Source organism: Marmota marmota, unplaced genomic scaffold (assembly GCF_001458135.2).
Source record: "Marmota marmota marmota unplaced genomic scaffold, marMar, whole genome shotgun sequence".
Classification (NCBI taxonomy): domain Eukaryota; kingdom Metazoa; phylum Chordata; class Mammalia; order Rodentia; family Sciuridae; genus Marmota; species Marmota marmota.
Genome location: NW_026000139.1, coordinates 2,846,987 through 2,857,515, shown reverse-complemented (window position 1 = coordinate 2,857,515; position 10,529 = coordinate 2,846,987). Strand labels below are relative to the sequence as shown.

Sequence of the window (10,529 nt, the reverse complement as noted above, 5' to 3'; positions counted from 1 at the left end):
GGAGGGGAGGGGGGATAGTAGAGGATAGGAAAGGCAGCAGAACACAACAGACACTAGTATGGCAATATGTAAATCAATGGATGTGTAACTGATGTGATTCTGCAATCTGTATTTGGGGTAAAAATGGGAGCTCATAACCCACTTGAATCAAAGTGTGAAATATGATATATCAAGAATTATGTAATGTTTTGAACAGCCAACAATAAAAAATTAAAAAAAAAAATAAAGGACCATATGCAAAGGGTGGCCAGCAACGAAGAAAGGACAGAGCATAGTGCAATCCAGGGCTGGGGGTGGTACCGGCCCTAGGCTCAAAGTGAAGAGGGAGGGCAGAAATGGTCCACTTCCTCCCTCCTCAGACCTGAATGCAGCCAGAAGTCCGAGGACTTGGCCACTCCCAGGGTCAGTCAGGCAGGTGACTCTCTTGGGAAAGAGAATAGGGTGGAGAAAAGCCAGGTATGGGTCTGGGGCCCACGCCAATACTCAGAAGCATGGTTCTATCTGGCCCTGGAAGAATAAGAAGGAGCTCACTTAGAGGACTTTGCAGAGTTGGGGAGGGTGGAGGTAAGGCAGGTGAGGATATGCCATTTTCCTGGGTCAGGAAACTGCACAGAGGAACAGAAGAAGGAGAAACTTTTCTTTCAGGCTTTAATGTGACTGAAATTTAGAGAACATTAGTGTACTGGGATGTGCTACAGAATGAATCCCACCATTATGTACCATTTTCATGCACCAATAAAATATGAAAAAAAATATAAAAAGACAAAAAAAAAAAAAAAAGAAAAAAATTTCACTAACAAAAGTCTGAAGATCATTGTCACTGACCTGCTCATGTCCCTGTGTCTGACACAAGAGGGAAGGCGCTTGCTGAAGGTCATGGAGCAGAGAAGGTGTGGCCAGGACTGGAGCACCCAGCCTTCCAGATCCGCTTCCCTGCTACCTGGAGCATCTGCCGCTGCCACCCACCAAAGCCGGCATCATCAGAGGCCCCCAAACAAAGGAAATGAGCCTCCTGCAGGTGGAGGCCCCTCTGAAACTGCAGAGGACAGCCTCTGCCTCCTCCTGCGTCCATCTTGATGGTTCATTTCTTGAACACCATAGGCATATAATAAATATCTGCCAGATGCCTCTATGAATAAATTTTCACTCCCCAGAGGGGCGGGATGATGGTGCGCTGCCGGCCCCGAAGCTTCCCACAGCGTGACGTGCAGAAAACAGGTCCTTTTCCTTCCTCCTCCTCTCTCCTCCCCTCCCGCAGACACCTGCCCATGAGGTCTCTTTTCAGCTCCGTGGGAGAGATTTTAGTGAATCCTGAAGGAAAGCAGGGGAACGAGAAGCAGCTAGAGGCCCAGGGCTGGAGAGACCCAGGACTGGAGAGGCCCGTGGGTGAAATGGAACCAGCCACACTGGTGGGGGGTGCAGAGGGAAGCTGTGGTCTCTCTGCCCTCTCAATGCCAGAGGCACCCTGGCTCCTGCCAGGCGGAATTCCAGCCAGCCCTCCTCAAACCCCGGGCTCTCTCTCCCACTTGGACTTTGCAGATCCCTCTCCCCACGAGGGGCTCCCCTGCTCCTCCCGGCCACGCTCTCTCTTCACCTGGTCTCAGTTCCCACATCACTTCTTCCAGAAAGTTCTCTCACTGTGAAGCCAAGTCTGGGCTAGGTGACACTCCTGTGTTCCTACCAGTAGGGCTCCTTACATGCTGGGTGTTATTTGTTGGTGACTGGCTGTTTACTTGTTTGTAGACCTCACTAGACACCATTCATACTTTGCCCACGTCTGTCTGTATCTCTGGTGCTTAGCAAAGTGTTTGGCATACAGTAGGTGCTTAGTAAACATTCTGGAAAGAAGGAAGGAAGGGGGAAGGCAGGGAGCAAGCGAGGAAGGGAGAGAAGGAGGGAAGGATCAGTGGGTGAAGGAGGCAGGGGAGGAGGATGGACATAGATTTTACCTTCTACCCTTCAGCATTCTGGAAGCTTCTAAGAGCCCTGTGACCCTCTGGAGTCCCCAAACTCATATTTATAATCCAACAAAGCCTCAGTATCTCTCCCTGATGCGTCTAAATAATACATGTATAATTCCGTACAAAGCAGATCTGCCCTGGCCAGGTCCTGCCAGCCAGCCACAGGGATTGCGGAGATTCAAACAGGGTCACCGTGTCGGAAGCTCCCAAGGGACCGAGGGAGAACAGGCACAGAGCAGGGGGACCTTCCCCAGGTCACCTGGTGAAGTGTTACCGGCATCAAGTAAACTTTCAAAGGTTCTGATACCGTGATCATCGGGGTTGAAAAGGCTGAGCAAACTGTACCCGTGTTCTCCACATATAGACCCGGGCGGGCCAGGGTGTGATTCGCACCTTCGTTGAATTTCCTGGGTGCTTTACAGTTTACAAAGCTTTCCTGTGCTCGTCGTTTGATCATGCCACCACCCCGTGAGGGATAAAGGGCATTTTGCAGACCAGAGAGTCAGGGCTTGGGGACGTGAGGGGCAGTGCCCGAGGCCACACGGACGGTGAGTCCCAGGGTCCCATCGGGGCAGGGAAACAGTCACTTCCCGTGGTTTCTGAACGTGTGCACGTAACTAAGACCAGGTTGCAGGCGGTTCATCTGCGAGACCCACGTCTGGTCCGTGGTGCGTCTTTAGGAAATGAATCAAATTGAAAGCACAAAAGTTATGTGCAAAGATCTGGCCACAGCATTTCGCTGGGAAATTAGGATGACCTCAGAGGAGGGGACAGGACCCAAGGTACAGCACAGTACATCCCAGGAACTGTTCTGTCCATTGTCGACTGTGGTTAACAGCAGCAGTTATGGGAGCCAACATGTTCCTTATCTAAGATCAGCGCTCTCAGCGAATGCTGAAGAAGTGGGCAGAGACCTATCAAGGAACTCAATGAACTTGCTGTGAACCCACAAATGACTAACAGGAATCAACCGAGGACTCTCCTGAGAAATACCTGTACTTTTGTCAAGTTCTTTTTTTTTTTAATTTCATAATTTTTTTATGGAGATGGGTGTTTTCTTTCTCCCCCATGGAACTTAAATTTTTTTAAGGTATGTAGATTTTTCTAGTTCCCTCTTTAAACATCTCTCTTTAGGAGCAAGCCATTTTGATCAGAAAAAAAAAGAGATGAAATTCAATTTGCAGAAAAACAAAAGTGTCATAAAAATACTCACTGTTCTTTATCACTGAAGGAAGGCAGAGCAAAGAGAGAAAGGAAAAAAAATGAATAAAGTTAGGTGAGAAATCTGAGAGCAACACCAATACTATCTGGATGCAACAACCACACAATTCAGATTATGAGGACCTACTTCCTTTGTTTTTTGGTCACTGTCTTATTTCAGCACATCTAACACAGGGTGGCTTCAACGTAGGGTTGCGAGACCCACATCTGTGATGAAATTGACCAATCTGTTCTGCTTTCTCATTAACGGAAACAATCATTCTTAGGTTTGAATATTTGGGCACTGTTGAGAAATCACTCAGTGACAATCTGATCACTGTGTGCTTGATTTTGAGTGTTTTAAACACTGGGGGGTTAGGGACACGTTAGGTAAAGCCAGGAGACTTGAACAGCAGAATGCACAGATCCCTGGTTGAAGAAAGCAATTTCTTCCATTCTAGAAAGGAAAGCAATCCCCCCATCTCTTGCATGGGCAACCACAGGGAGGTGGCACCCTGTGTGTTTCTCAGTTCCCTCCTCCCACCAGACGTCACAGCTAGAAATACCAACTTTTAGGGACCCTCTCCCCACACACTCCCCGCACGGGGAAATAAGCCATTGTTCATCAAGCTAGAAGCAGGCACATTTTTATTTTTATTTATTTTTCTTTCAAACCCCACGTTGCTGGCTTCAGACACAATCAAGTTCAAGGATGCGGGAAGAGCAAGACATCTGAAAATCACAAAAGCAATAAGTGTCTTTGGCCAGCCAGCGGTTAATGAGGACTCGATGCCTTCATTTACTGGAGAAAGGAGAATTGGCTGCAGTAACCCAGCCCCACTGTAGCCGACCAGATAGCATGTGCGACAGCTGTAATTCCCCCATTAGCATTTATTGAAAAATAATTTCAATATCTGGAGAAGATGCAGCTGGGGGCATTCAGAAAGCCAGGACATTCCGCGGGAGCCCAGGAGAATGCTAATGAAGTTGCATCCAGACCGTTGGAATAATTCTGATTTAATTGTAAGGCAAATTGTTTGGCTTCGTATCCACTAAAGCAAACTCTGATGGATGGGATTTTAATTAGCTGACATTTCTTAAACAAAATAAATACCCCAACCCCGCTCCAGGGTACTGTTTATCTTACAGAGACACACTTTTTAGCTGATGGAATATTTTCTGCTAAGTAAGTTTGGCTGCCAGAAGACATCACGGGAGGGCTTTAGAGACTAGAAGTTTCCTATTGATAAAGAAACCAGCAGGGTTCAGCAGTGTCTTCAAAACAGTGAAGCTCTTAGATCTGGAGAAGGTTTTAGGTAAAGGTAGAAGACAGAGGGATTTTTTTTTTTTTTTTGCTCTGAGTATGTGGTGGACAGGAAAAATCCTTCCCCAACCTACAGTCAGGTGCTACGCAAATTAAAGCAAACCTTTTAAAATGCAGCTTGGGAATTGCTAGAAAGTAAGGGGCTTTTCTAAGATTTTGCCACTTTTCAAAACAAATAGACAAAACAGACTTCATAAAAATACATTTTTTTTCTCTCTTCTAAAGATATTCTTGAATGAAAAAGAAAATGTTAAGTCATCGCCTGGGGGAAAGGATTTGCAAGTTGTCTATCCAACAAAGGATTTTTTACCTAAAATGTTTTAAAAAGTGCAAAACTTAACAACAAGAAAGCAAATAACCTGATTTTTTTTTTTTAGTAACTTGATATTTTAAAGGGGTAAAAGATTTAAATGGGTACTTCAACAAAGAGGTTAGATAGATGACATTAGGGAAATGCAAATTAGAAGCCATAACAAAATGCCACTGTACACTCACTGGAATCGTTAAAATTGGAGAGTCTGGTCCTACCCAGTGCTGGGGAGGTGGTAGGAAAGCTGGAACTCTCATACATCCCTGGCGGGAGTTTTTAAAAATGGCACAACTGATTTAGAAAACCATTTGGCAACTTCTTGAAAAGCTAAATCAATACCTCCCAAATGGCTGGGACATTCCACTCCTAGATAGTTCCCCAAGAGAAGTGAAAAGCACTTCCTACACAGAGTTTTGTTTGTGCTAGCCCAAACCTGGGAACAGTGCAAGTGTTCACAATGGACAGAGGTGGCCTGTTCACACAGTGGAATACTACTCTGCAAGAAAAAGGGACCAGCTCTTGATATGTGAAGAAATACAGTTGGATCCAAAATAATTACTCTGAGCAAAACAGGTCGGCCATGTTTCCCCTCTCTCCAAAAGTACATATTGTTTGATTCCATTTGTATCAAATTCTAGGAAAGGTAAATTAATTTATAGTTAAAGAACAGACATTAATGACTACTTGGGGATGGGCGAGTGGGTAGGGGAGCCCAAAGGAGGGACTCAGAAGTGGCAGGGACTGTTTTGGGACAGATGGAAATATTTATTATCTTGATTGTTCGTTATCTTGGTTTCATGGGTACACACATTTGCTTAAAAATTATCAAGCTGTACTTTACATTACTTTAGAAGGTGTGCTCTGGAAGGTACATTAGTTAAGTCTTTACAAGACAACTGAGAACAGAAAGGAAAAGAAAACCCAGAAGCTGACCCCATACCAACCAACAGCAGCACAGTGTTCTAGAGGATGACACTGACCTCCCCACAAGGTGGGGATCCGAGACCCCCATGCCCAGCCAGGACCCTCAATGGGAGCAAGCATGATCCTGGATCAAAGGTACCTCTGACTCCTGGCAGAAACGAGTGTCATTCTCCCTGAAGAAAAATGTCCCCAAGGTAGGTCCCCAGGATTCTCAAGGACTGAGCTCACAATAACCCACATAAAGAGGCAAACCAGCCGGCCACGGTAGCACATGCCTGTAATCCCGAAGGCTCGGGAGGCTGAGGCAGGAGGATCCCGAGTTCAAAGCAGCCTCAGCAAAAGCAAGGCACTAAGCAACTAACTCAGTGGGACCCTGTCTCTAAATAAAATACAAAATAGGGCTGGGGGTGGGGCTCAGTGGTCGAGTGCCCCTGAGTTCAATCCCTGATATCCAAAAAAAAAGAGCAAGTCATTATGAATGAAAATCTGCAGGGACCGTAAACAGTAGAGTTGGATTGTCACAGACTTTGGGCAGTGGTACATTGGTGAATGTTCAATGACATTTTCTCAGGCCAAAGCCCCATTGTGACCGATTTCAAGTGCCAAGAGGAGGTCATACAGGGTTGGGAGGAAATGGGCAGTAGGTACCACATTATAAGTATTTCTTCCACACAGGAATCAGAGACATAACTGATAGAGAATAGCAACCTGTACTAGGAAAAAAATTAAATGATTAATTTTGAGTATTTGTCACTGTTGTGTAAAATGCAACTTAATTGTAAATTTACAAAACTTGATTTTTTGTGATGGCAGTGCTTAATAAGAGGGTTGCAGAAACCCTGCAAATTTAACATCGGCTCTCAGACAACCCTGTGGTACAGGTCAGCGCACCACGGGGTCAGGTAGTTATTGGAAACAGAATGTGAAGTTCCTGCCTGTTAAAAGAAGTTATTAAATTTTAATTCACATTAAAAACTGAGCAAGGGGCTGGAAACTCAAAAAGTGGTTAAGAATATACTAAAAAAAATGAGAAAGAATTTTTAGAAGTAAAATAGTTGACTATGAAAATTCTAAAACTGGAATAGGGTGGTTTAGTGGAGGGTTGGTGGGCTTGAAGATAATAGGTGGCCAGGATATCATTGTGAAGAAAGGCAGCCTCCAATAACCTCAGGGAGAAATGGGCGAAGTCACTGTACTAGAAGCTTCCCCCACACAGAACAATAGCAAAGGGGGCAATGCCAGCAACCCATGGGCTCATTCCAACATGACTGACCTTCGGGCAGTACTTAGAGAATGCACATTTCCCTCGCGTATCCATGAGCATGTTCTAGTTCATATGTCAAAACTTTTTTTTAAATATTTTTTTTAGTTGTGGATAGACATAATACCTTTATTTTATTTATTTGTTTTTATGTGGTGCCTCAGACATGCTAGGCAAACGCTCTACCAACTGAGCCCCAGCCCCAGCCCCTCGGATGTCAAATCTTAACCTGCATCAGAGAGTCAGCCTCATCCAAAGCACATTCTCCAACATAATGCAATTAGAGATTCATAACGATGATCATAAATGAACGATCCCTGAAGAGCCAGGAAAGTTTGAGTGTGCCGGCAGACCGCTCTTGGGTTAAAGAAGAAATCGTAAGACTTAAAATACTTGGAAATGGGAAATAATGAGAACGCTGTCTGTCGAAGCTTGTGGGATAATTCAAATGAGAAGCCTCGTGAATCCTGTATCATAATTACTAATAGTGGGGAGAGAGGACCGTCAGGAAGACGTGATCAACACAATAAGCCCAAGAAATGGGCAAGGGTATCGATCGGAGGTCAAAGAAGATATTGAAGGAATAGTGAACCTCAGGGCAATGTTGAATAATGGGGGAAAAACCCTTCCCTTTTCAATCTTCTTCCCAGCCTATGATCACCTCTAGGAGAAACGCTCAGATTGTTGCTAATCAGTCTTGGATACCTGTCTGCGGCTTGCCAAGTCCCTTGAGAGAAAGTGGAAAAGGGCTCAGAACCTTGGAGGGGCTACTTACTGTGTAACAATGTATAACATTGTTTTGTTTTTTCTTTTTGCAGTGGGGAGGAGGGTTGAAGCCAGGGGCGCTCTACCACCAGCTCCATCTCTAGCCCTTTTTAACTTTTATTTTGAGACAGAATCTAGCTAAATGGCTCAGGCTGACCTTGAACTTGGGGTCCTCCTGCCTCAGCCTCCTGAGAGGACAGGAGGGCACCACCGATGCCCTGTAATAACCTTGTTTCTTTTGATTGTTTTTCTTCCTGGTTTTGCCCTTTGCTGTGGGTAGTGAACTGGTTATTCACTTACATCCACTGGCCACCTAAAATGACCTTGTTCAACAAAAGTGTTTTGCAAGTGTGTCCATTTAGAGAGGACAAGGACAGCCCTGTGGTAGCGATAAGGTAGCAGTTGTGAAGGGGGTACCCTGATGGCCATGTTTAGGGATACTCTGCCCTCCAGGGAGAAAGGATCTCTGCTAAAAATCCTCCCCACATAAGTTGGGTGAGCCGCAGTCATTAGGAAACAATCACATTTGTTCCTTCCATCAAAATGGTCACTTCTCATCTGTTCTTCCCAGTACCTAAACTCTGCACGTGGCCTTAAGATGCTTCCCAACATACCCCACAAGGGACATAAAGACACAGAGGTAGCCAGGTGTGGTGGCCACGGCTGAGTCCCTGTGCAAACCTACTTACACACTGTCCATCATCACTCCAATGATTAAATTAAGCCCAAAGTGATAGGATGCCTTGAGGGACCCCAATTATATTTGGGGGACTTTTTGGAGCTATCTGCTGATCAGATAATGAGGACCATGTTGGCTTGAGGATCCTGGAGCTGACCAGACCACCAGACGCCATCTTGAGATCACTGGGCTGATACCTTCCCACACCCACCCCTGAGCCCTTTCCCTTTAAAAGAAGAGCCGGGAACCCACAAGGGCACCTCTCGCTCTTGAGACCTCGTCCATTCTCCTTGACTATGGACCTGCTTCCGAAATGAACCTCTGTCTCTGCCTTTGACGGGTGTGTGCTGGGATCTTTTTGTGTCACATATGCCAAGAGCCCAGCTGATCCCGAGGGGAGTCCCCTTCTCTCCGGGAACTCCTTGAACCCTTCCTGGGACACTGCCAGTCAGAGTGGGCCTGAGGGGGCGTTGGTGACCTCCCGTCTAGCCTGGCCGCCTTATTTGATGAATGAGGAAATCGAGGTCCGGGAGGAAGGAGAGTGTGGCCTCTGGTCACCCGGTGAGTTGGCCCAGACCCAGAGCTGGGCCCAGGTCTGTGTCTGTCACCAGACCAAGTCTCTCCCTCCTGGGCCACCTCTAATTCGGGGCCTGGAGCTTGGTCTTCTAACCTTGCTCCTTTAACCCTTGCAAAGCAGCCGCGTCAGGGAAGCTTCTAGAGGAAAACTCCCGGGTTCCTTCCCCCCACCCCAGGGAAGGAAAAGGGATGTCTTTTCCCGTGATTCCCTCCTTCTTTGGGGTGTAGACAGTTAGGACCTCACTGACCCGCAAACCAGCCGCTCCCAGGAAAACCCTGAGACTTACTTGGACTGCAGGGGCCGGTCGCTGGGGTACATCCATCGGTTGGCGCTGTTGCTGACCACGGTGTCCGTCATAGTGGACGGCGGGTGCTCCTGGAAAACAACCCAGAGAGGATGTCACCCTGTCACTCTGTGTCATACAAAGGAACTTTATCCACATCTCCATTCTCCAGATGGGGACCCTTGGGCGTTGCTGGAGGACGCTGTGGACCTTCGACACAGGCAGCCTGGTGAGAGGCCCTTAGGCCGCTGAGGGACTGCCCTCAAAGAGAAGGATGGGACTCTAGTCCCACAGGTCCTCTGTTTCCCGGGTCCTGGTGTAAGTGGCCTGTTCCTGCCATGCTGTGCTTGGGATTTGATGGAGGTAGAAATGATGGGGCTCCCATCTTGAATCTCCAGAAATCTAAGCCCCAATAAGCCTGTGTTTACTTCCTAAGCAGCAGATGTTGGGTGTTTCATTATAGCAATGGCAAGCTGGCCAAGACCGACTCTCTGTGCCTACCCTTGCCCTGTGGCCACTTACACTTCACAGAGTGGCCAGGGAGGTCTTGAGAAAGCTGGCTCCTAGCTTGTAAGAAGAGCCCCCACCACGGCTAGACCCAGAGAGACCGTTTTGGCATTGATTGTGGTGATGGGTGTGAAACTGTGAATATTCCAAAATCCACTGGCTGGTCCACTTTAAATGGGTGAATTGAATGACATGGGAATTATACCTCATTAAAGCTGAAAACGGTACATTACTTTGGAAAATGCTTTGGCCATGTCTATTAACGTCTATTAATGTCTACCCTGTGACCAAGAATCGTGCTCAGGTATATATCCAAGAAAAATGGTGCTTGTACACTAAGACAAGTAGAGGGTATTCACAGAAAAAAAAAATTGGGTGGGTGGGGAATAGCTAAAAATTGGAATTAACCCAGGTATCCACCGCAGAAGAGCAGAGAGATCAAGGGTGGTTTGATCATATTGTGGAATACTGGTCAGTGCTAACACACAAATTCCTGGTAGCCTTGAAACCCTGGTGGCAAACGCCTATAATCCCAGCGGCTTGGGAGGCTGAGGCAGGAGGATCATGAGTTCAAAGGCAGCCTCAGCAAAAGTGAGGCATGAAGCAACTTAGTGAGACCCTGTCTCTAAATAAAATGCAAAATAGGGCTGGGGATGGGGCTCAGGGGTCCAGTCCTTCTGAGTTCAATCCCTGGTTACCCCCCCATCTCCCCCAACCCAAAAAAAAAAAAAAAAAAAA

General features: G+C 46.6%; 1 protein-coding gene across 2 annotated transcripts in view; it reads right to left on the bottom strand.

Moving 5' to 3' along the window:
- Rph3a (rabphilin 3A) overlaps window positions 1–10,529 on the bottom strand; it is a 97,747-nt gene that overhangs the window by 53,173 nt on the left and 34,045 nt on the right. Inside the window, exons 3-4 of one of the 2 annotated variants that reach the window (XM_015505210.2) lie at window positions 9,288–9,376; window positions 3,175–3,186 (exon numbers count right to left, since the gene is read on the bottom strand). In XM_015505210.2, the coding sequence (XP_015360696.1) occupies window positions 3,175–3,186; window positions 9,288–9,358 (83 nt within the window). In that variant the 5' untranslated portion in view covers window positions 9,359–9,376. The remainder of the gene's footprint in view (window positions 1–3,174; window positions 3,187–9,287; window positions 9,377–10,529) is intronic. The other variant, XM_015505209.2, reaches the window with a different exon arrangement.